Genomic DNA, 26,535 nt, shown 5'->3' on the forward strand with positions numbered 1-26,535 from the left:
CACCCATATTATAAAAACAGACAGATGGTTTGTGTTTGTCATCAGACAGAGTTGCTTCCTAGCAACCAATAAAATCTGCATTTGAGGAAATATATATTTCAAAAGTGAATGTCAAGTTCAAAGATGATGTTCTTAAATTCTAACCCACTACTGGGAAGAGTGGTAACAGTAATACTAAAAAATGAATACATGAATAAATAAATACAATTTCATTTTGCTAATAAATTGTTATGCTATACCTCATCCCAGTTTTGACAACTGCAATTCACAATATAAGTGTAATCATATACCATCCATTAACATGTAAAAAAAATGAAATTATACTTTCTTACCTCAAATTTGGTTTCTGTCATGTAATTCCTTCTTATTTTTACACTTACAACTTCTACAGTCACCTCGGGAGGATGGTGGTCGTGGGTGATACTGATTTCACACCTGTAGCTCATTGTACATGTGTATTTGTAGCTACATGTATATATTTTGGTTATCTAAAACACATACTCGCGAAGTTTGACATGCACTTTATTTAATAAAGACAAAATAACACTTTTGAAGAGGAACTGACTCTTGATGTCCAGTGAAAACACCACAAGCAGCTTGACGGTCACACTGCAGCACAGCAGTTCATAGCGCACAATGACCAAAATCAAACAAGCTCTCGTGAAACGTAAATTGCTTTGAAAGTTTATTTAACTTGTGGCCTAAGTCAGGCTTTTCTTCTTCTTTGCGGGCTCAGTTCTGTGCGTTCCCGAAAGGAGCGCGATGTATGTATCGCTACGCGACGCGCGCATGGCACCTTCCCACGCGTTCCCGGGCGCGTCAGACCGGCGCGAGGAGCTTCTCACCTCGAGCTCGTGCGCGCGCAGCTCCATGAGTTCCAGCTCGTGCTTGGCGGCGGTTTCTAGCACCTTCTGCTTGTTGTAATAGATTACGAAATTGTTGATGATGGGGTGGATGGGCAGCGCTATGGCGATCACCCCGCACAGGAAGCTGATGGCCGCGTTGCACCGGCCTAGGGTGGTTTTTGGGTAAATGTCCCCATAGCCGACGGTGGTCATGGTGATGATGGCCCACCAGAAGGACTGGGGGATGCTTCTGAACAGCGTCTCCGGGTGGCTCTGCTCCATGGTGTACCCGAGCGCGGAGAACACAAAGATGCCCACTCCCATGTACATGAGGAGCAGCCCCAGCTCCTTGAAGCTCCGCTTGAGCGCGTACGTGAGCGTCTGCAGGCCAGAAGAATGTCGCGCTAGCTTGAAGATGCGCGCAATGCGCATGATGCGGAGCGCCTGCACCGCCTGCTGCACGTTAACCAGCTCCATCATGGCCGTGCCGAGGTACGTGAGAACCAGCACCACGTAGAATGGCAGGATGGCCAAGAAGTCTATCATGTTCATGAAAGAGAGCGCGAAGCGCACCTTGTTTGGGGATGATGAGAGGCGCAGCACGTATTCTACAGTGAACCAGCCGATGCACGCCGTCTCGATAGCATCCAGGGTCGGGTGCTCAACGCGGTTCCCCTCGGAATCCTCCACCTGGAGGTCCGGTATGGTCCCGAGACACATCACCAGAGATGACACTAGGATGAAAAGGAAGGACACGACTGCAATTACGCGTGCGGGGAGCGAGGACTCTGGTTTCTCCATGAGCTTCCAGAGGAACTTCTGCCACCTTTCAGTGCGGCTCACGTTAGGGTCACAGTTCAGATCATCCAGGATCAGTTTCACCTTGTCTGCAATCTCTGCCAACTCTTCCTCCTTCTCATTCAAGTCACTCTTGCAACATTCGTCCAAATAGCTCAAGTCGATCTTCCAAAACTCCATCTCTTTGATAAAACAAATAGGGCAGATACCGCGCTTCATATGGATCTCTCCAAAGTAGTACACTTCCACGATGCATTTAAACGAGTCGGGGTCTCTGTCGAAGTAGAATTCTCGTTTTCCAGGGTCATAATCATCGCAGAGCGAGGAAATGACATCAAAACTCCGAGTTGAGCAGTTCACTAGTTCGGCGAGCCTGCTGTCCGGATAGCGGTTCAGAATGTCTCCGCACAGCACCAGCCGCACGCCGCCGATGTTCACGGCGATTTCTTTCTCGTCGCTGCTCGACGAGCCGTTACAGTGAGCGAACCGGGTCCTCGGTAGCGTCCACATCCTCTCAAAACATTTAAATGGCGTTAAATGTTAGGAACGGTGAGTTGTAAGGAAAGGCGCATGGAGACGCAGAGTCCTCTTATGTCAAAAGAGGATTCTGATAAACTTCGTAAATACTAAAGACATGCTAAGAGAGTAAAATTTTGACATTTTGTCTCGAAAAAAAAAGCTTTGATAAGAAAAGAATCAAGAGAATGCTATCTTGATTCAAGCAGATAACATTTCTGTGCGCTTTTGCGCAGTGAAAGCGCGCAGTTGGCAAAGCAGTAACAGGTCTCCCCCCTCCTCCCTGTGCACCTCTCTCTCTCTCTCTCTCTCTCTCTCTCTCTCTCTCTCCTGTAACCCCCGATCCTTTATTAATAAATCTCGCCTGGTGTTTCCTGCCATTTCCAACCAGTTTTTAACAACTATTTTGCCCAACTTACAAAAGCACAATAATAGTTAATAGAGAGCGAATTAAAAAAATATGGGAGTGGGGCTTGACTTTTTTGAGGATTGATATATATTGTTTCGGGCTCCATTCTGTTATTATTATTGATACTTTTAAAAGTGTTTTTTCCTCGCGCAACGCAAGTTGTAATTCGCCGTGAAGTAACTAAAACATAGGTTATAAACAGGGCAACTCTTGTCGTAAAGTTTTGCGATTACAGCTTGACAGCTGTGGTAGATATATATCATCTTTTTTTATTATTATCTTTTCACAGGCAATTGTTGTGAGCTCCGACTTAAACAGTTTATTCACGGTCGTCCACTCACCTGTTACTTGCACAGCCCACAAGATACTGGAAATTTCCATAAAGTCCAAGTTGATTCATACATCACAGGCCTTTTTCACAGGAAGAACGTATGTGCTAAATAAAAACACCGAATAGAACGTTTCTGAATTCGCATTAGTCACTCGACGTTTAGTTGTTTGTTGGGGAGAGGCGCTCACAGGCATCCCCGAGTCACTGCGCCACCTTTAGAAATTTCACTAGAACTGCAATAAAGAAGAAAGATGTGTTTTAATCTTTTTTTTTTTTTTTTTTTTTTTTTTTTACAATTGACTGACAACTGAACATTCCCATCATTACCTAGGGAATTTATACTGACACGCTGAATATTTATTTGTCACAGCGGGAACCTGCTATTCGATTCTGCATTGTATAGCTGATTTTTAATGTATTTTAAGCAAAATAATAAATAAATAAATAAATAATTAAGAAGGACAAACCCATTAATGAAACTGCAAGATTAAAAAAAAAAGTAGTTTCTGCTAGGCAAAAAATACATTAATTAGTAAATCATATAAAACAAACATGACATGAATATTTCTTTGTCCAGAGAACAAAAGGTATTTTAGTATCTGAACCTTTGACTTAAAATCTAGTTAACCTGTGACAACTTGCCCTAGTCTGCCCAATTCACCAAAGCACTGGTTTGTTTAGTATTAACCATCAAGTCATAAAAATACATTATATAATGTCAATTGTTTTCGTGGACTCCTGTGATCAGCAACGATTTCAATCTGAGAACTGTAAAAGCAAAAAGATAAAAGTAGCAACAGAAGTGGTTCTAGTTTAGAAAATCAGACATTTTAATATTTCAAAGTCATATCAATCACCATGGAAACAAACCTTCAGATGGGCTGGTCTGTGCAAAATACACCACATTCATAACCACTGCTGCAAAACCAGACAAACCTGGAGAAAATCCCATATCTCCACAGGTATGGCTTCATTCATCTTGTTTACAATGAAATATTTAATCCTATTTTAAATATTCAAACATTGTTTGTTTGTATAATAATACAGCACAAAAAATCATCATACTTTCCTGTAATGAGGCAGGTAGACAGTAAAATCTAACTGAGTTCACTCAAATAATAAAAGGAATAAAATGTAAGCTTTTTAAAACTGGTTGTGTTTAAATTGGAGACTGAAAATAATTAAATAAAACCTACAACTAAGTCAAATGAAAAACAGCCAGACAAACTTGTCTCCCCATTTAATCTGGGTATGAAAGAAGCTTTCGACTTTTACATGGTTTTGGCAATGCAGTCAGACCAACTGGCACATGCCTATCATACACACGTACACACACACACACACACACCAGTGTGCACATGCAAACTAACATTCATACACTCGTTCGCACCAGTAGCTGTGCAGTCAGTCCTCGGGAGTATATAGGAAGAGTTGAAGTGCATCAGTCTGTGGTGCTCATCCACCATACTTTAATTTAAAGGCTCTAAAAGCAGGAGAGTGAAGCCAGATTCACTTCATCCTCTCTCCTGCTTGTTTCTATCACTCTCAGTTCATGTTATTTCACCAGGCCGATTTTCTTGGCCTCGGTTTCATAGATCAGAAGCCTCCACATTTTCACTATAAACACTTCTGCTTCCTCATCCAGTACCTGTAAGAAACACACTCATGACTATCCACACAGTGAAGGGGTGAATCTAACATTAACATGTCCAGGTCATAATTCAAAATGAAAATAATTTTTTCTACAAAATGCTTAATTGTAATGAGAAATGTGCTTAATTGTTTTGAAAATAAATATTATATTTGACTTGTATAATACAATATATTCTAAATATCATAGTCTACTGTATAATAATATAATATAATATAATATAATATAATATAATATAATATAATATAATATAATATAATTAGGGTGAAATGTGATACTGAAATGACAGGTTTTGTGAGATTCACCCAATATTATTTTTAAGGAGCATGTGCAAATATCAATCCACTTTTAAAATGTGCTATTTACCATGGCAACATCATCCAGAATTCCATCTGGTGTGCTGTGAGCCATGACCTAAAATGAGACAAAACACATTAATACAAAGAATGGAAAACAGACAATATTCCCACTAAGATACAGAGAGAGAAAAAAACCTTTGAACAAACAAAGTCAACTAGTGTGGCTTCCTCTTCTCCAATGTATTCTATGATTTTCTTATTGATCCAGGGGCGGATCCTCCTGTCCATCAATGTCTGTTTGGGCAAAAGAGTCGTCAATACATTACATGCACACACATATACATAAACTGTTCAATATAAGCCACGATATACAAATAAACAGCCATTTAAAGCAGTCAGACTAATAGCTTGTCTAATAGCTTTTCTCTCACTGTGTCCACCATGTTCCAGTCCAGTGGATAATTAAACAGCTCTTGTTTGACTGTGGGAATTTTCTCAATCAGACTCTTGATATGCTTTCGTTTCTCTTCTGTGTTTACACCAGGCCGTGACCCTGGGACCTCTGCTCCATCTAGGCTAAGGCCTCCCCTCTCATCCTCACTGTAGTCCAGAGGTACAAGCTTCCTCTTTTTGGGTGCTTCCTCCGCCTCCTCCTCATCAAACTTATTAAAGACGCTGTCCACCGCAGCAAGAGCCTTTCGTCTTCCTGCCTGGGGCAATTTAGGACTGCCTGCAGCACCTGAGAGACAAAAAGCAGTTTAAAACTTTCGATGGAAAGGAGAAGAAAAAAATCTAAATACTGAGTATCTTATCAATGTACACTACCATTCAAAATTTAGAGACGGTAAGATTATTGTTTTGTTTTTAAAAGAAAGTCTCCTTCGCTCACCAAGGCTGTATTTATTTGATCAAAAATACAGTAAAAACTAAAATATTGTGAAATATAATATTTGTTCCAATTTTAACTGTTTTCTATTTAAGTAATTTTGTTTCAGGATTTTTTGATGAGAGTTCAAAAGAACAGAATTGATTTGAAATAGAAACCATTTGTAACATTATAAATGTTTCTACTGTCAAATTCGATCAATAATGCATCCTTGCTGTATTAATGTCTTTAAAAAAATAAAAGACTCCAAACCTTTGAATGGTGGTGTAAATAAAAATAGACTAAAAAAATCAGGATAAACAGACAAGACAGACAGATAGATAGAATTATGAAAAATTTAAGGATGAAATTATCTTAATAAAAAAATCTGAAATGAGTTGTTCAGTGGTTCACGTTGAAGTAACTACAATTGAGATTTAAATGTTTAAAACAAGGGTCAGGGGTCAATCTCAACCATAATAATTAAGTAATTCCTATATTCATATTCCTGTGTAAGAAATGCCTCACTAACTGAATTTGTTGCACATCAGCTCCAATGTTTTTGTCAAATCCTTACAGAAAAAATCATTCGAGCAACACACAAACCTAGTTTGAGACTGAGGCCTATTTTAGGCCTGAGCTCTTCTGTGGGCGGGGCCTCATGTGAAGTGTTCTCATGCAAGGTGACGGCGTGTGGTGATTCGCTGCCAGGTGTGAGGGGCGTGGCATTGCCACTGGCTGAAGAGATGGAGGGCGCCGTTGGAACAGGCCTGAGTGTGGGCTTCAAGCATGGCTTGACCTCTCGGTCATCATCGTCTTCCTCTACGTCTTCCTCTCGGTCTGTGATGTTATTGTCTGAGGAGTACGCCTCTTGTTCCACATCTTCTTTTCTCTGATGCTCCTCATGGGAGATGTGCAGCACCTCCTCGCTCTGCTCTTGCTTTAAAGGAGGCTGCCGCTGTTTCTCAGCCTCCTGCTCTATCTTTAATGCAAAAAACAAAGTTAGACACACAGACGCAAGCGAACGCAGACATTAAAAACACACACATTCGCACCCTCTGAAGTTCAGCATCAGGGTCTGGGTGTCCTTCTGCTAGGAGTCTCTGTCTGATCTCCTCCAACTCATCTTTCTCTCTTTTTCTGTCCCTCTCATCTATTTCCATCTCTTTCTCTCTATCTCTCAATCGCTTCTGCAATGCACTGCCCCTGAGAGAGACAAAAAGAGAGCAAGACAAGAATTATAGACAGGGCAAAATAATGTATTTGAACACAGTAGAATATATGGGGTTTTGGTCAACTATGGTCTCATAAATGATCAATTAAAAATACTTATATTTTGAGACAGTTTTCATAATCTTGAAGGGTAAAAACTACATTCCTGTTATTCAAGTACCTTGACATGTAAGTATTTGAATAATTTGACTGGGTTTGTCTGTACCTGTAGTATTTGGGATCATCTCTGTCATCATCATAATCCTCCAGAAACTCTTTCAGGCGCTTGGCTTCTTTAGTCTGCAGGCAATAAAAGTATTTTATTGGAATAATTTTCTCTTGGAACTAATTAGGGCCAAGACATATATTGATGAATTTGTAGCCATTAAGTTTCCTACAGAGTGTGTCATTAGACTAATTTCCTTCCTTGTACTATGAATCAAAAATATGACACAAAAAGTTCAGATAAAAAGATGGCGAAAATGTTTTAGTAAAAATATATGTACACTACCGTTCAATGGCTTGGGTACAGAATTTTTTTTTTTTAATAAATTTTATTTTATATTCAGCAATAATGCATTAAATTGAAATAAAAGTTTCAAAAGTTACAGTAAAGACATGTATAATCATATTACTTCTTGCATTAAGCAGTTTAAATCTATTCGGCTGCTTGAAATTATGGTGCGTCCAACTGAGGAGAAAAAAAAAAAATGCATAGCAAAAAAAGGTTTTTACCTTTATGATCATGTGTATAAATAGACTGATTGCTAATAGTTTTTATAAATGTATTCTTACCATCCCTCTCTGCCTTTCCTCTTCCCTCTCCGTTTCTTTACTGTAATCCCTTGCTTTTTTCCTCTCTCTGATCTCCCAGTTCTTCAGGCGCTGTAAAAGACAATCACATTATCGGTTACAAGCACAGATCTGTTTGTCCTGCATTTGAGAAATAAGAAAGTGCAGATGATCTAGAAGCACGACACTACAGAGCAACAGAGATAGAAGCAGGGCTCTGGAATGGCACAAATTTTCTCTCACCAGCCTTTCGGCACATTTATCAACCAAAACCTCATACATTAGTTTAACATGACCATTTAGAGTAGATCAGATTTTTAAAGTGCAAAGAGCAAGGAAATCCATGATGTTCCATTATAATCATCTAACACAGTACATTTCTGATTCCAAACCTCCTGATAGGCTGCTTCTTTGTCACGCAGCTTCCTCTCCAGTTTCCGTCGTTCGTACGCCTCCTCCTCATCTTCCTCACGCTCTCGTTTCTTCTCTTCTCGACTCTTCTCCCTTCAAAACACAATGCGCCCACACACAACATTTATTCTGTACATTAGAAACTAGCAATTAAATTGCTTACAGAAGATAAAAAAAACACTAGGGAAAGATTCTAGCTGAACATCTTAGAAATATCTAAAATTTCTACTTTAGATGACTAAACCCCATGAAATGAAATATTACAAATATTAACTTTATCTTACACCTTTTTTTTTAATAATCTTTTATTTAATATAAAATACATTATATTAATAATTTATTATGGACAGTTTTTGTTTTATTCACTCTTTTCATTCTTACTTTTAAAATTGTTGTATTACTTTTAATTATTTATAACATTCAGTTTGTGTGTTCTGCACATTATGTCATATGAAGCAATATTAGAAAGACTACTTGAAAGGTGCTATACAAATGAAGTTATTTTCATTTGTTTTTCCCAGATGCCCATACATTTCAAATGTGTATACAGCTGAACTTTCATTAGGACAGACATGCACTAAAAGCCACAAAATAATTCTGATTCTGTGATGTATTTTTAAATAACATAGAACGGTTTTCACTACAAATGAATTAGGTTTTTTCCCCAAGTGAAAAAGGAAATAATAAAAAAAAAAGAAAGAAAGAAAATCTTGCACATTGTCAGTTTTCACAACTTTATTAAGCAATATTCTGGTCAAAGTTTTGTTCAGGTACAGAATACAGATGCTTGTACAGATTCATACACACCTCGATCTGCTTCGGTCTTTACTGCGATCACGACTTCTCTCTTTCACCCGCTCTTTCTCCTTCGTTCGTTCTCGCTCTTTCTCTCGCTCCTTTTCTCTCTCCTTCTGTCTCTCTCTCTCCCGCTCCTTCTCCCTCTCCCGATCACGTCGTTCTTTCTCTCGCTCTCTCTCTTTGTCTCTTTCTCTCCTCTCTTTTTCAGTCTGCTCCCGTTCTCTCTCCTTCTCCTCCTCTAGTTTCTGCAGGGTTCCGGTGGGGAAAGAGAGATATTAGTTCATATAAGTGTGAGAAAACACATAGAAGAAGGGCAAAGTTCCAGAATCTCCCTGGAAACAGAAAGAGTTTCAATAATGAAGCCAGTGTCTCAGTATGGTGAAAGTCTCATGATTTCAACACTTACACTCAAATAGATATTCCTCTCCCACATAAAGTTTCATCCTTCTACAGATGAAAACCATGAAAAAAAAGCAAATAATTTTCATGGCAGGATAAAGAAACCCTCCACTACAGAGGCTTTCAATATGAATGATTTGAAGAGACTACACAGTTGCCTGTGGTAGATATCTCTTTGTGCTCAGAGATGGTTTCATTGCCAGGCCTTTAAAAGAGGAAGGGTGGGTTAGTTCACATACATACACAATTACTTAAACATACTCACTACCAGAATTGCTCTGATACTAAAATAAATCAATATTTAAATTAATCTGTAGTCTGTACCAATATGAGTATAATATCAATTTCATTGCAACAGCAAAAGCAAATATATTTTATAAATTCACTGTGTTCAAACGTTTGGGGCTGGTGATACTAATGTGTTCTCTAAAAAAGAAATTGTGTGGATATATGTACTATCTGTCAAATCGATTAACCACAATTAATCACGTTTAAAATAAAAGTTTGTGTTAACACATTATGTGTGTGAACTGTGTATATTTATATTTATATAAATACATACACATACATGTATATATGTAAAGAATACATGTAACATTTATATTTATGTATAACAGAAATCATATGTATGTATGTATGTATGTATGTATATATACACACATTTAAATATACACAGCACACACATATATTGTGTACACAAACTTATTTTGGAAGTGATTAATCGCAATTAATTAATCTTGACATCATTTTATATATATATTCATTTGGACAGTAAAAATATGAATATAATAAAGAAAAAGAAAAAGGACAGCAGTGTTTGATAAATAATAACAAAATAATGCACCTCAACAGATCTATTTGGCTGCATTTACACTTCAAAGGTATTCTTTGTCCATTCCTTTAAGACTAACTGATCCTTTACATGAATACCTGACCAAGACGTGACCGTTCAGACAAATGAACCTGTCACAGTCAGACAGGTCTGGGGTCCCAAATTGACTGACACTGCACTTCATGCTAGTATCGAACTTGTACATCCATACTCCAAACAAACTCTGCGTATTTCTCTTATAATTCAACATCAGATTTTAAAGCGATGTTCATTACTTCCAATCACGGATCTTTTTTTTAATCGGTTTTGCAGAGATCCGTAAAACACTGCATCATCCAAATACATTCACTTTGGCAAATTGAATGAAATCAGAGAGGTGGAATCTCACCCAAGAGTCGTCTTCTGTTGTCCCTCAGGCCTCAGTCGCCCAACAAATACAAACAAATATAAATACAGTCGCTGACCATGCAGAGACAGAGGTTACAGAAAACAACAATAGCTAGTTTCAAATAGCTATGGCAATAGAAACGATATTGTCTGCTTTAGGGAATGATTGATGAGGACAAGAACTCTCTGCTCCGAATGGTGAACGCTGTCAAAAGAGAGGAACTGCAAGAAAAAAAAAAGGGGGGGGGGGGTGACCATAAAAGAGCATGACCAAAAGATATGTACAAAAAAAGTGGGATTTAAAAGGTGGGGGACTTATGCTGAAATTTAGTGAGCCAAAAAATGTATATGCAAAGTATATTTTTAGTGAACTTACCTCTCAATAAACAATGACAACTAGTTTAGACAGTAGCTTTTATATTATTATTTTTATATCTCCTATTTTGAAGGGGTGGGGGGTCATAGATAATACCTTTTATTAATCTTTTTTCCACTTATACATTTAAATAGACTGTCAATACCCTTTTTCTACCCTCGCACTGACCCTTAGGGCTATTTTACTTCTGTCTCTGAAGTTATTAGTTTGTGGTCAGGTTCAATATAGTTTTAAGTCTCAATAAGATGGAATTAAATTGTTAAACAATTAGAGATCAAGGAAAATTTGATTCCTATTAATATGACTGCCTTAAATACACAGATAAGAGCAAATTCTTTTTAGATAACATATCAGAGTTGTACTGTATTATTGTATTAAATGTGATGTAGTAAAAAAATCAACAGATAGAAACAGAGAGAAAGAGGGAATGGGACAAGAAAGAAATATGACTTCTTACCTGAGGACTCTTCAGCTTTGTGCGTGCTGTGGAAGGGCGCCCCCCTCAGACTGCAGTGAAAAATACTGCAGTGGTTATTCAGTACTGCATTTCTCACCAAAACCACGCTTTTACACAGAGGACTCACAAAGGTTCACTGAGCTCTGCCCACACAACTCCTTCCAAAAATATGGTTTATTGAGCAACTTCTGCTGAACGCACACACTCAGGATTACAGTTTGTCTCCTGAGATCAAGACATCAAAGTGTGTTACATTTCAGCTGGTCTTTTTAACACTACCGCATCCTCAGAGCCACATTTCTGAGATCAAGAGCCAGTTGCACCTTTGCGGATCCTCCAGAAGGGGGCGCCCAAGATATGAAGAATAGAAAAGGAAGCTCATACTTACATCCTCTATTCCAGCAACTTTTTCCAAAGCTCTGAGATTCATCTTGCTTTAGTCACCATATGACCTCTACCGTAATGTTGGGGTTTAATGAACAGATTAGCTTTAGAGGGAGGTTTACAGATCGTTCATGCACTTTTTGTGTGGTAAATCTAGCCTGAACTGGTCCTGCCCATCTGCTGCCATTGTTGCCACTCAGAGAAACAATCTATGAGGCTTCAGCCATCTCTTTTCTATAATCATTCTTTCAGAGAACAGCTTCTAAAGTTGTTATCTGACAAATCTTTGGCTTGGATGCTGCTAGATGAAATAACATAAACAAAAGAGGCCTTATTTCTAATAAACGTGTTGTTTCTTGGATTTAAAAAATTGCCTAAAATGGGCAGGATATCTCAGATTCCTACAGATTTATTTGTGTGAAGTTACTCTACTGAGGTGTAGTTTCAGTTATAATAATGTGAGAGTTTAGAGTACTCTAGATGTGGCCGTCTTCAGTCCACAGACTAGGCTAAGAAAAGGAGAAAGGAAAAAAAAAGAAAGTACCGTGTTACCTTGTGTGTGTCTCTGAATTTGCTTATCTCTCTGGAAATCAGGTCTCGCTTGTCATCTTCCAGCTCCATGGCATTTATATCATCCTGGGGGACGGGGTTAGCAAAACTGATTAGACCATTAGAGCAGATCAATTAAATCTTAATAAATGACCTGTAAGATGTATCATAAGATACATCATACAAAGTAAAAGTTAAATTAAAAATTTCCCAGTATTTCAGTTAAGTCATTATGACACGGCAGCTAGGTCAGGAAAAATACCTCCTTCTTCTCTTTACGTTTCTTGCGTTGATGGCCTTCAGCGTCCTGTGAGGAGGCTGAGAGCTCGCTGGAGTATTCCCGGATCAGACCGTCTATGGCACCTTTCACCATCTGATCACGCCGCTTCATCTCCTCGTCCAGAAGCTCTTCCTCCTTTTCATCTTTAGCCTCTTCTCCAGTCTGACGAGCCTACATAGGGAATATGTATTTGTATGTGACAGACAGTTATCATGGTTTACAAACTCCTTTTAAACTAGGACGTTCTCTGAGAATGACATGCACCAACAAACTCTTTGCATCAATGAAACAGGTAAGAAGCATTCACATGAAAGATGTGTTTATATTGATGTGGAGTACACTACTATTTAACAGTTTAGAATGTAATGTTTTTTTTAATTCTCTTATGTCTGAAAGTATATTTTGCATAACACTTCATTTACTTAAACAAAAACACAATGAAAACAGTAATAAAGTTAAATATTATTTACATTTCTGTTTTAATAGATTTTAAATACGGTATATAATTTATTCCTGTGACATCAGCAGCCATTATTCAAGTCTTCAGTGTCACATGATCCTTCAGTAATTTACATTACATTTACATTTATTCATTTAGCAGATGCTTTTATCCAAAGCGACTTACAAATGAGGACAGTGGAAGCAATCAAAAACAACAAAGAGAGCAATGATATATGTGCTATAACAAGTCTCAGTTAGGTTAACATAGAACACGTGTTTTTTTTGGTGTACCCCATTTTGTCTCCTCTGACTGGCCTTCCAGGTATCCAGCTGAGCTTTGGTCTTTGCGTCCACTTTCACAAGTAACTTCTTGTCACCCACTTGCAGCTCATGAAGCAGTCGGAGAGCTCTCAGCGTGGACTCAGGCTCTTTGTACTCACAGAAACCAAAAGCTGCACATAAAAAAAACAACATAAAAATTCATGAAGTTCAAAACATTGGGCCAGACAGTTGAGACAGATGACACAAATTTAGGCAGCTAAAGGTCTTCTTTTTAAACATATTCCTGTTTGCCTGAGACAGCCCATGTTATCAAATAATAGCACAATCCTGTATAGAGATCCTAAAAAATATCTAAACTGCTGGGCCTAAAGAAGTCAAACTAAAATTAAAAATATCAAGTAAAAAAAATGCATTTCTAGAACTTAAACAAGCCCAGGTATTAGGTAATGCAATATATCACGGTAATGAATATGCATGAAATTGTTATCGTGGGTACTTCGAAATACGTAAATAATTATATATTACAAATTTAGAATTTGGAATGCATTTTACAAATAATTTTCCTATCAACTGGTAAAAATGCACAACGCCGCTGTATGCTGCTTGAAAGAGTGTGTGCTCTGATGTAAACGAGCATGCATGAGAAGCACATGGAGGAACACCAGAGACACGCTGAATGAAAACACATTCACTCTCGACAGCAGATGACGCTAAACTGCAGAACATGCAGCAGTTATGCTGGAAACCCCATAAATAAAGCAACTTTGCTACTTTCTAAAATGTATTTAAATAGATTTAAATAGCCATTCATCATGATTTTCATCACAGTGCCAAATAATTTAGCATTTGGACTCATTCATTTTCAAACTTATTTTTATTTTAATCTGGACTACAACATGCCTTAGATATCGTTTGAAAGTGTTTTGATTCTTTATTGTTAATTTACACTTTACATTAGGGCTTCATTAGTTAACTTTAGTTAATTCATTAGTTAACATAAACTGCCAATGAAAAACTCTTCTGTACATTCATTAATCTTAGGTATTCCAATATTTAATAACACAATGTTAAAATCTAAAGCTGCAACTGTATTATTTAATGAGCTAACTGAGATTAATAACTTCTGTAGCAAATGTAGCTATTGCTCATTGTGAATGTTAATGGTTAACTAATGAGGTCTTATTGTAAAGTGATACCTATCTGTCTTTATAGTTCTTTTGCACTTTAATCTTTGTAAAACTTTTAACTTTATATATATTTCTGTATTGCTTTATTGTATTTAAATGTTACGTTATTTTAGTTATAAGAAAAAGGTATTTAACCTGTTATACTGTATTGTGACCACTTTTTTAACTAAATTTCAATACCGTGATAATACCATATACTGTGATAAAAGCTTTAGCAATTAACAGGAAAATGTGATACCGGCATATCCCTACTAGAACTTACCAATAGCATCTTTGTCAATAACAGTGGACTACAAAAGACTGACACACTATGCACTGATGATCATTATAGTCTTTCTTTATACCTTGCAGTTTTCCAGAAGCCCCCTGGACTCTTTTCCAGCTGAGGACTAAACCACATTTCTGCAGAAGAGAGGAAAAAGTATTTTGTGACAAGCTGACAATGAAAACATTCTAGCTAACATAACACAAACATTCCCATGAACATCAGGTCAAATAAAGAACGTGTTAATCAACTTACAGGGAATATTTAAATTCTGTCCTTATTTACTCTGTCCTTATTTACTTATTTACCCTTATATTGCTCAAAACTCGCATCACTTTCATTTATCTTCGAAAACAACAGTGAAGATATTTTTTTTATCAGCGCACACACATAAAGCACATCAATCAGCAACAAACCTCATTGGTTCTCATGCGTCAAGCAAATCAGTTTGAACTTTCGTTTACCACTGATGTGCTCTATGACATAAGAGTGAGTAAAAGATGACAGAATTTTATTTCTGGAGAGAACGAATTCTATTCATATAATTTGTCTAAAAGATTCAATATTACTGTGCAGATAAAAGATTTAGAATAAATTCCAAACACTCACCGCCAACAACTGCCGCACCAACATGTCAGAGGCCTTTTCTGAGATGTTTCCCACAAACACTGTGGTGGTCGGTCCTGTGTTGTTTCCTGTACCTTCCTCCAAGTCCTTGTTACGGGTGCCAATGAAGTCCTTAGGCAGCTTCTGAACCATTGGCACTGCAGTTTGTACCAAAACCTGCAGCATATTTCAGGAAAAAACAGTAAAGTACAACTGCACAGAGGATAATAACTGAAACACAAACTGTCTGACAGATCCATGCATCTGCATTTGGATGCATAACAGGCTTGCATGCTTAATTTAAATGGTCAGCAATAAAGCACCAGAAATTCTGGTATGTTCTCTGTATTTAGGATCTGTGTATAGTGCATAGCCTACAATCATTACACATATGGCACATAGTAAAACCTGGTTTTCTTGGAAATATTCCAGGAAATTATTCTCAGGCTGGTAACAGGGTTAATATTCAAAACTAATGAAGGAAACCAAAATAAAAACTTCTTTTTTTTGCATACCCCTGGAGGAGTCGTCATCATTCCCACAGGGACTTGGATTATCGGATTTGCTAAGGAAAACATTCCAATAAACAAATATTAAGAACTTCAATGTCAATATATATGAATGTACATATTTCTTATCTCCATGACGTACCTGGAGGAACAGTGGTGGGAAACCCAGCAAACTGTGTGGGGGAGATGCCAGGGGGCAACTGGGCCATCTGGTTCAGATGAGGGAATGACATGTCTGATGATACACCGATCTGTCAGGGAGATGTATATCAGTTTCAAAGAGCGTTTGGTCATACAAAATCATGTTCATCAAAATCAAAATCATCTTAACTGATTTCACCCTGGGTATAATATGAATCATACGAATCAACATCCATTGCATCCACAACAAATCTATATATTACATTATACCCTAATTGAACAAGGAGGCCGGCTGGAAAATAAATATGTTTTCTCTGTATTTCCAATATTATTTGATTAGGACTCACCAAATCCGATTTTTGTATCAACTCTGCTAAAAATAAGAAGACCTCCTATCGGCTACAGGAATGGATATATAACGCCACGTTCAGTAAAATATTTAATGTTACTCTTATGATTTGGTCATGCGTTCCTCTGATAATAAAGAGCATCCATAGAAAATCCCAAAAAAATATCGTCAGCGACAAGAATGGCAATTCAGCGTGAAACTTCTGGTAAAGATGGGCGGGGCTTAGTCAGCTAGTATGGCTGAAGGGTTAACAAATGTCAGATTGAAAATTCGTTTAAATTAATTATTTTATTTTAATACCGTTTTTAGATTGATAATGGGCTCAGTATAATAAAAACATCCGGAGATTTGAATGTGATCGAATTGAGAATTCTGCATGTTGAGCCAGCATGCGCCCCCTAGAGGAATTTAACTTTTCTGCATAGACAAAAATACTAAATACATTCCGCCCAACGAAAAAATATCTCCGGAAATGCTTTGATATGCAGCAAACAACATTACATTAATGCTACAGCGCCACCAACCGTCCAGCTGACTTTCTTTTTGCAGAAAAAAAGTATACTATTTAAAAAGTGCAATAATATCGCCCGAATAATGCTTTACCAAGGCAGTCTGACATAAACACAAATTCAACATGACATGAAATACAAAATATGGTCATGTAACTATGTCATATGAATGAATGTGATAGCAGGAACCATGTAAAAAAATAAAAAAAATAAAAATACCACCAGATGGAGCCAAAGTACAGAGAAATATGCCTCCATTTACAAATCGCTCTTTGTATATATCCTCCAAGAGAACCGGGGGGGGGGGGGGCGGGGGGGGTGAATTTAGTATTTTTTTAGAGCATAAAACATTATATAAAAATAACATTTTTGAAAAATTATATTTTATTCACATGCTATGTCTTCGGTTGAGGACCGAGGACTATATGACTTGAATAGACATGAAATGGCAAAAACAATTAGATTTTAGAAAAATCACCCATCAATTTTTTTTAATACCAAACATTGTAGAAGTTTATGCATTTAGCAGACACTTTTATCCAATGCGACTTACGGTTCATTTAGGCTAACATTTTTTACCTAACATGTGTTCCCTGGGAATTGAAACCGCAACCTTGTGCTGCTAATGCAATGCTCTACCACTTGGGCCACAGGAACAATGTATAATCATATGTCATTTAAGATATAAGAAAATTATTTGATAAAACATGATACTTTATGCAATATTAATTTTACGTTGCTGAGGTGTTTTTTTCATGTTACCATACTGTACTCCCAAAAGGAGCATAGTATGGGTGTTGGTTTTTTTTTCTCCTCACTTTCCTAATGTTATGCTGTATTTGTTCCTCAATTACCTGTCTTCCTGTTCTATCTACCCCATTGTATGTATGTTGTGTATATATGGACAGGTTGATGGCTAATTTCGCTGGTACTTGTAACTAGTGACAATAAAGGGCTACTACTATGTGTGTACAATTTCCACAAACTGGGTTTCCAATTAAACACATTATCTATACACTGCACTTAACTTGCGTATTAATGTGCTGTTGGGACAGCATGTTGGAAAAAAAAGTGTAATAATAGGAGTAATTATTGGCCAGCCATTTTTAAAGACCAAGGAGAGGGAGTAACTTCCTAATGTTTGATATCTCTGAAAAGCTCAGAATGTGTTTGTACAGGACATCCAGACTTAAAACTGTGACATGTGAGGTCTTAAAGAAATTCCCTAAAATAGAATGTCTACTACAGAGACAAAAACTCCATAGCTGGGAGGTTTTTTTATATATTCTTTATTACAGATGAGTGATTAGCTAAACTGATCAACCAATATATCTTAATGAATTATGTTTGAATATGTAGTTATGTTTATAAATCACCTCTTTGCATTTGCTAGTGCATATAAACCCTGAAATTAGGCCAGCGTTGTCAACAACTAGCTTCACCTCATCACAACGGTATTCCAGACATTTCTATAGAACATAAATATTCAGTCAAGTTGCCATGCTATGGACACTGGATCTGTTTTGATCCACTGTATGTGTAAGATGGGAATTTGTTGACGAGACATAAGGCAAGTCAAAAAACATATGCAGTCGGCAGTGCAGAGATGGAAATTTCCAACACCACATAAAAGGCACCCCATCTCTCACGCCACTCATGCGGCCAAAGCCACCCTCATCGAAACAAACCCACGCAGGCGGAGCTTCTGATTGGCTGGAAGGGAGGTGTGTCATCGGGTGTGACGCAGGTTTGTCCGCTCTATGAATAGAAAAACGTGGTTCACGCCCGTTCACGCCGCACTGAGCGGACGAGGCTCTCTAAAACAATTGGATGCTGGAGGACTGTTAGATTTTGGGGGGCAGTCTTGAGATTTCACCCAAAGCGTGTGGCTTTGAGCTCTACCTCCCGCTATTCACCAACTCATGAATATGAATTAAGTGGCAGACTTAAAGAAAAACGTCGTTGCAGATTCAACAGCCAGTCTTGAGCCAGAAGAGTAGAAGCCACATCGGGCAACAGCCTATTCATTTGCGAAAACCTTCCGCTGAGTTTTTGCATTTTATTTCAGACCTCTCCTGTTGAGTCAGCATGGCCTTGAGAGGACCACTGTCTAGATTACTGAGATCCACGCTGAGTTCCTCCCAGCAGAACCGGTCGCAATCTGTTGCCATTCTGGGAGCTCCGTTTTCCAAAGGACAGGTAAGAGATTTAGATTTATCTAGTTAGAACTCTCATAAACGCACTGATGTATGATTTAGTGATATGACGGTATTTGTACGATTTTCACTCAGAAAAGGAGAGGGGTGGAACATGGACCCAAAGCCATCCGGGATGCAGGCTTGGTGGAGAGACTTTCAAATCTCGGTAAGTACATAAGTATTTATGGATCTCTCTAAATATAGGTAGATAACGTTATATTTATAGATTTTAAGACTCTAAATACTTCGAGGGGAAAATTACATAAATTTATATATATACATTATACATATATACATTTATATAATTACATAAATTTATATATATATTATATATATATATTGTGTGTGTATACTCTCAAGGGATAATCAAAGGAATAATTCAAATATGAAAATTCTGTCATCATGGATGTATCCTCCAAAGGATGGGAACTGACCGCTTAAGTAACCATTCACTTATTGCATCATTTTTCGATGCATTGAAAGTTGAATGATAACCAAGTGAGGTTGTCATCCTGCTTATTAAATAATTTTGTATAGAAGCCGTGCATGTTTGAAACAAGAAGTTAAATCTATTAGACTTTAACTAAGCGTGACCATTTTCGTTTTTCGGAGGTGAACTATCTTAATACATTAGTGGCGGGCGCTGGATTGTTACATCATCCAACGGTCCAAACGTGAATTAATTTACAATGACATTTCACAATCTGTTTTACGTAGCAATTCTAGTTTGGCTGTAGTATTTTATGACTGGAATACTGTAAGTGAAAGCGTTACGGTCAGTGAATAAATTGTGAATGTTGTCTGTCCGCAGTGAGAGAGAAAAGGAGGGTAGATTACAGTATGTTGGCGAGTCACTGCTGTTCCTCCACACATTCAGAGAAGCTATGAGACGACCTGCCGAGGCACATAACAATAGGGTATTATCATTCACAGTAGACTTTAGTGGAGATGGCGCAGTAGGGAACTTGCATAATGTAGCAAGCGCATTTATTCAAAGTAGTGTTTAATTCAGGAACGATATACGGGCCCATTCGCACAGAACGCAACTCTGAATTTCATTACGCTGCTTTTACATTGTCTTTTTCTAGGCAAACGGCTTTCAACTGTTAAATGATGTGTCTCTGGAACTAAAATTACAACTATTTTATCTTACCTGCATCTTGCGTTCAGTGATCACATGGTTTTATAGAACAACACCGAGGTACATTAGTTAGAAGTGAAACAAGATTTCCTCAGAAAGAGTGCGCAGAGACGAGATAACAGAAAGAGATTAGAGAGGGGGGTCATATGTTTAATGGATTTATTATTTTTTGTGCCATTACGATTGTAGTGAGAATACCGTTTCAGATGAGCTGACTCAAGCTGCAGACATGTAGAGAAAAAAAGATGTGTAGTAATGCTGGCAGATTATTTTTTTTGCGTCGTTCCAGCTTGTCAGAAATGAATTTGATGAATATGGGATTTGTGTTGTGGATTAACCACTGCCTGTAAACCCTGTAACAAAAGCCCCGAGAAGGGTGGCTTCAAATTACAGGAGAACATTCGTGGTATTTCATTACAAGTTTCCATAATTAATTATTTCTTATGAACTAAATAAACAATGAATGTGTCATGCATTATTTTTTTCCTCATGGAAAGAATGAGGTGGAAAGGAAAAAAACTTCCTCTGTCTACAGTAGTCACGACGACAGCAATGTTAAGGGCAGAATGCAAAAGAGAAGAACAGAAAAATCAGAATACAAAACAGTGTTTATTTCTTTCAGTTATAATAATTCATGCATTAAAAGGACATGTATTCGAAATATTCTATTCCACAAACGACCATAGTTTTCCCTCAGTATAATTATTATTATTATACATAACCCACAGTGTTTATATTGATATGCTAAAATTTCACTTAATTTTTTTAAGTGTATCTGTCCGTGCCATTGACTGTAAAAAAGCACGCGAGCATCCACATTACCGTCACGCCTAACGGCTACTGCTTTTACAAATAGTAATAATTAAATAACAGAAAAGAAGGCGTAATTCGTAGTCATCACATTCCATAATTACTAGTTGGAATGTGCAAGTCACTTCGTCAGTCTCGCCTGCAGTCAGTCAGTCAGTCAGCTGTTAATCACATTAACATCGAGCAGAGCGCAGGCTTGCTTTACGTAACTCCTCGTTCTCCGTGTAATGCGATAGTTACTGCTATCTTAAGCTTGAGATTTTTTCCGTCGGCGGTTGTGAACGAATGACTTATGACACAACCTCGAAGACCCCGTTTCACCTTAACTGTGGAGGATTTTGCCGTATTATCTCTGAAAATGGGGCACTGTGTGTGTGTGTGTGTGTGTGTGTTATGTGTTTTGTTGCATAAGCTTTTTTTTTTTTTACAGCAGTTTTATTGGGATTTTTTATATTTATATATATACACACGCACAACCTAATTATGCAATGATTATTTACTTTAACATCACTTTAGCAGGAGCTTAGCAGGCATCACGTGTTTCTAGTTGTGAAAATAACCATAGCACCTTATATGGCAAGCATTCTAGACCAAACTAAATCAGCGCTTAGCTTATCCAATGCAACAAATATAGATATGTCTTGCTCTCTTCACCAACTGTTGGTTGTAAATGTCTTGCATATCATGTCAAGGCGTTCCACACCCACAAAATGAAGAAAAAAAATGGTTGAGCAAAAAACTGCACATGAACCTGAAGTTTTCAAATGCAGTTAAGTCAACACAAACTTACTTAACCCTGACCTCTGTCTTAGCTTATGACGATCATCCATCATGCTTCTATCAAGGCCATCTCCTTTATTTCCTCATTGTTTGCTTGTACATCTAGTATTTTAAATACACATATTAAACTTTAACCTGGCCACAGTGTTCACATCTATTCCTGTTAAGAGGCCACTAGATGGTATGCAAGTCCATCATTGGTCATTTAAAATCTGATGAGTAATTCAACACTGTCACGAAGTCACCGCGGCTGGTCTGGTTCTGTCATCCTGGGCCCCATCAGCTGTTTAGACCTTCATCAGTGTCCACCTATGGGGGTTCTTACCTACATTTCTATATGACATTACATGGTCAGATTCATGCTGGGATTCGGTGACACATCTGTGACCTGTCAACCAAACAGTCTTCGAAAGAAGCATGTGCTTGGTCAGAGTAGGCAGAAAGGGTGGAAGCTTTAAGACCAATTTTCATATAAAATAGTCATGTGAAGAAAACCTTGATATGTCATTAGTTTATTTATATGTCCTGTCTTCTTGTAGACTACGCTGTGCATGATTTTGGAGACCTGACCTTCAAGCATCTGGAAAAAGATGAGCACTTCATGCACGTGCCGTTCCCACGCACAGTTGGACGTGCCAATCAGCTGCTGTCGGGAGCTGTGAGCGGTGCGGTGGGGGCAGGACATACCTGCATCATGCTGGGGGGAGACCATAGGTACACCATTTTCTTTCTTTATCTAAAGTTAAAAAAAAAAATACAAAAATACACACAATTTTATCTACAAACCCTTTTATCTTGGTGTATATTTATGAGTGCTAATAATTAGTTACTTATTCCACTAGTCTTTCCATTTATGCTTTTTTGGCACAAGCACAAATGAATGTTGTAGCCCTCAGCTAAACTGAGTCCAGCTTTATGACTTGGTTTTTGAAAGGTGAAGGTTTTTCTTTAGACTCAAGAAGGTGTTTGTATTACCAGCTAGCTTTAATAAAAAAATTCTGACGAATGAAAAAATTCAATGTAATCTAAAACGGTGTTGAAATTGTTCTATTAAAAGCCTAAATCATCAAACATTAACATTTGTAATGCTTTTGTCCCTGCAGCTTGGCGATTGGTTCAGTAGAAGGTCATGCTCAGCACTGCCCTGACCTGTGTCTGATATGGGTGGACGCTCACGCAGATATCAACACTCCTCTGACGTCACCTTCTGGAAACCTCCACGGCCAGTCTGTAGCATTCTTACTCAAGGACCTGCAGAACAAGGTGATTAGCATTCATGCACAAAATTACGTCCACAGTTAAAAGAAATGTTGATATCATAGCATCTCTGACACGATTCCTCTTGCTTGTACATGAATTTTCCACCTACAAGTAATTTGGCTCCAGAAAACCATATAGAACTTCTAAATCCATTATCTTCTGCTTCCTTACCTGCAGATGCCAGAAGTTCCTGGATTTTCCTGGATGAAGCCCTTCCTGTCTGCCAGAGATCTGGTCTACATTGGCCTCAGAGATGTGGATCCAGGCGAGCAGTAAGCACACTATGTTCTGTCATCCAGGATTTGGCACCTGTTGCCAGTTCTCTACATACTATGCTACTAAATCACCAAATGTGACCATCCATTGGCTATTTATAAAAGTGACATTACCTGTAACCACCAAGAGGGCACAAAATCAAATGTTTATGATGAAGTCAACATGAGACAGAGACTAAATCAGACACAATTAAGTGATGAATCCACTATAATGCTTAAACTATGTATGTGTATTGCTTATATAAAGAGATAGAGAAAACAGCATCACTTTTTTATTGTACTAACCAGTTTTGATTTATTGCCCTCTCTCAGTATAATCCTGAAGACCCTGGGAATCCAATATTTCTCCATGAGGGATATTGACAGAATGGGCATTCAGAGGGTAATGGAGGTCACTTTGGATCACCTCTTGGCAAGGTATAGTGATATTGCGAAAAACATACACACTTATTAACTAGTAGTGCTGCTTCTGTAAACAACCAGCAGCGAATTGCATGTTGCTGTTTATTCTCCATGTAGTCCTCCTGTGTGCTATTGAACTTTGTAAATGGGTCAGTGTAGTTTTCTGGAGAGCTCACAAGGGGCTTGTTTAATGTCATCTTTAAATACGATTTAGCACTTCTCTGTTTAATCTGTGTACACTACATCACAATCAAACAACTTATGTAATTGGTCACTGTTATTTTTATTTCATTTTTATATCAGGAAACAAAGGCCAATCCATCTCAGCTTTGACATTGATGCATTTGACCCGTCCCTGGCTCCCGCCACTGGAACTCCCGTTAATGGAGGATTGACCTATAGAGAGGGCATCTATGTAACAGAGGAGATCCATAACACAGGTACAGATTTTCACATAACGGGTGACTTTGGAATTAAATAAATCCTATGATGCTAATATGTTTTGTTTCGTTCTACACAGGTTTACTCTCTGTTATGGATGTGGTTGAGGTGAATCCCACTCTAGGAGCGACACCTGAAGCTGTGGAGGCCACAACTAGCCTAGCTGTTGATGTCATCGCATCTGCTCTCGGACAGACACGTGAAGGTGCACACGTCGCCTTCCCAAAGATTCCAGAGCCAAAAGAGGACACCGAGCTGCGGCTTTAGAGTACAAGATATTCATCGAGGACTTTGACAAACTTTGCATTCCAAAGTCTAAAAGAACGACACTGAAGGGTTTGCAGAGACCGAGCACCAGACTAAAGATTTAATTTGAAGGTTACTGTAGTCTTGGTCAACAAAATTGTCACATCACTGGTGAAATGCTGCTATGAGCAGATGGGTGATGTTTATTTTATTATACCTACCACTAATTTTGCTTTGGCTAAAAAAGAGCTGAGATCTGGATATTTTTTAACATTTGTCAGCTGTTAAGGTATTAGCGGGTAACCCTGATTATTCTCTGGGATTTACTGCAGGAAAAAATTATCTAAAAGCAAGTGTGCTAAACATATTTTTTGCAGGCTGAGGTGACTCTTTACTGTGGTGGACTGATTGATTTTCCTTTAATTTGGAACATGTTTGCACTTTTGGACCAGAACTGTTTTTTATTGTATTTCTATGTTTGTTTGTTTTTGTATAGTAGGACTGCTTTTAATGGCTTATTTAATCCTACAGTTTTGGTTAGGTTGAACCTGAGTTATCTTTTTTAAATAGTGCATCTGAAGTAAGTTATTTTAGTAATTTTCATGTCTATTTAAATAAACCTTTGAAAAATCAAGTATGGATTAATTTTGTACACCTTTTCAGGGCTGAATTTACCACCAGTATCTTCTTAGGGAACGGTAGTTTGATTTGTCACATTTTTCTGTTTCATTAAAAATGTTTTGTTGCAATAAACAAATGTACTGGAGACAGACTCATCTTTATTCGTTAGATTGACAAATAATAACATTCACGAATAATTTTAAACCTAAAATAATTCTTAAATATAATCCAGAACTTCTTGTTTGTTAGTTCATATCCACCTGACAGAAACAATCGAATATTTATATGAAAATAAAAAAAGATTTAATAACTGTCTGAGACATACATGGAACATATTTACAGTGGAAATAATTTAATAAGACATCGATTTATTTTATTTTTTCAGAAATAATGTCAAGTAAAGTGTAAAATTAATTCAGAATTTGAACGAATTTTGGTTGTGGTTATACCATGCCAGCAGAACAATGTTTTACAAAATAACTAAAAAAGCCTACATCACTGAGAACAGTAACCACTAGCAGTAAGAAATATTACAACAAAACTTTCTGAAGGTTACAGCGGTCAGAAATAAGGAAGTGTAGAGGGCCTTGTGTTGAGTGACTTCAGCGCAGGACATAGTTTCTCACACTGTGCTGGTGTGATCTTGGACCACTTTTCCAATCTTCCAGAGTGTGGTGAGTGTAGTGGGTTTCTTCGCCATAACTTTGTCACCAAACATTTCCCAGGCATTTTCAGTTGGGTTAAGATCAGGACTCATTATTTCAATCCTTTCAGCTTCACAGGACTGCTTTAGTCTGCATGAAAATTGCAGGCTGATTGGGTCATGAACGCAGAAAAGCCACAGGGGGTTCTGATAAGAATTTGCATTCTCTCTGCCCAAATCCTGCTGCAGAAAACATCCCCCAAACCATGACACTTCTTCCTCAACCTTTCACTGACTTCTTTACACACTTTGGGTAAAGTCTTTTCCCAGTTTGGCACTGAACATAATGTTTCTAATCGGACCCAAATAAATAAATAAACTTGCTTTCATCACTGAAGTGAACTTTGGGCCATTGTCATCTGTCCATAAAGCATGCTCCCCAGCAAAGGTTAGTCTAGCCTTTTGATTCTTTCTGGTGAAGAAAGGTTTGGTCCCTGCAGAGTGAACTTTCGGTCTAAGTTCTCTTGAGACACTGTATGCCAAGACTGAATTGACAAGCAATTCCAGCTGCAGTGTTGAACCGATTCCCCACTGAGATTCTCTGCATTATCCTGTCCTCTCTTGCATTTGTCTTTCGTGGATGACATGCCTTTTTGAAGGACTTAAACGAGTTAGTTACATTATAAAAATGCAATATTCGAGAAATCAGAGATTTGGAATTGACCAACTTTTCTTGCTATATGGCTGTTATTGGCCTTCATATGGACAACCTGCTACAGAAGGCTTTAAATCACTTCAGAATGGCTCACCATTTTGCAAAGTCAGTAAAAACTGGAAA

At 37.8% G+C, this 26,535-nt stretch overlaps 3 protein-coding genes across 3 annotated transcripts; 1 reads left to right on the forward strand and 2 right to left on the reverse strand.

Moving 5' to 3' along the window:
* Positions 1-512: 512 nt before the first annotated feature.
* LOC113056706 (potassium voltage-gated channel subfamily F member 1-like) lies at positions 513-2,405 on the reverse strand. Its single transcript, XM_026223525.1, has one exon. It carries the CDS (start codon positions 2,151-2,153, stop codon positions 702-704), a length of 1,452 nt encoding a protein of 483 aa, XP_026079310.1. The 5' UTR covers positions 2,154-2,405; the 3' UTR covers positions 513-701.
* A 1,300-nt stretch (positions 2,406-3,705) lies between these two features.
* Positions 3,706-16,544, reverse strand: rbm25a (RNA binding motif protein 25a). Its single transcript, XM_026223524.1, has 18 exons — positions 16,370-16,544; positions 16,024-16,132; positions 15,888-15,937; positions 15,376-15,549; positions 14,846-14,903; positions 13,324-13,484; positions 12,574-12,762; positions 12,315-12,398; positions 8,937-9,172; positions 8,111-8,222; positions 7,722-7,811; positions 7,153-7,226; positions 6,770-6,920; positions 6,321-6,696; positions 5,281-5,588; positions 5,045-5,143; positions 4,917-4,964; positions 3,706-4,547 (listed from the first exon to the last, which is right to left on the reverse strand). The coding sequence occupies exons 2-18, from the start codon at positions 16,112-16,114 to the stop codon at positions 4,455-4,457; spliced, it is 2,394 nt and encodes a 797-aa protein (XP_026079309.1). The 5' UTR covers positions 16,115-16,132; positions 16,370-16,544; the 3' UTR covers positions 3,706-4,454.
* Positions 16,545-18,658: 2,114 nt separating this feature from the next.
* On the forward strand, positions 18,659-25,199 carry LOC113056707 (arginase-2, mitochondrial-like). Its single transcript, XM_026223526.1, has 8 exons — positions 18,659-19,079; positions 19,172-19,244; positions 22,349-22,523; positions 22,913-23,072; positions 23,247-23,341; positions 23,657-23,761; positions 24,050-24,186; positions 24,267-25,199. The coding sequence occupies exons 1-8, from the start codon at positions 18,969-18,971 to the stop codon at positions 24,452-24,454; spliced, it is 1,044 nt and encodes a 347-aa protein (XP_026079311.1). The 5' UTR covers positions 18,659-18,968; the 3' UTR covers positions 24,455-25,199.
* Positions 25,200-26,535: the final 1,336 nt, after the last annotated feature.

Source organism: Carassius auratus, chromosome 38 (assembly GCF_003368295.1).
Source record: "Carassius auratus strain Wakin chromosome 38, ASM336829v1, whole genome shotgun sequence".
NCBI classification, from domain to species: domain Eukaryota; kingdom Metazoa; phylum Chordata; class Actinopteri; order Cypriniformes; family Cyprinidae; genus Carassius; species Carassius auratus.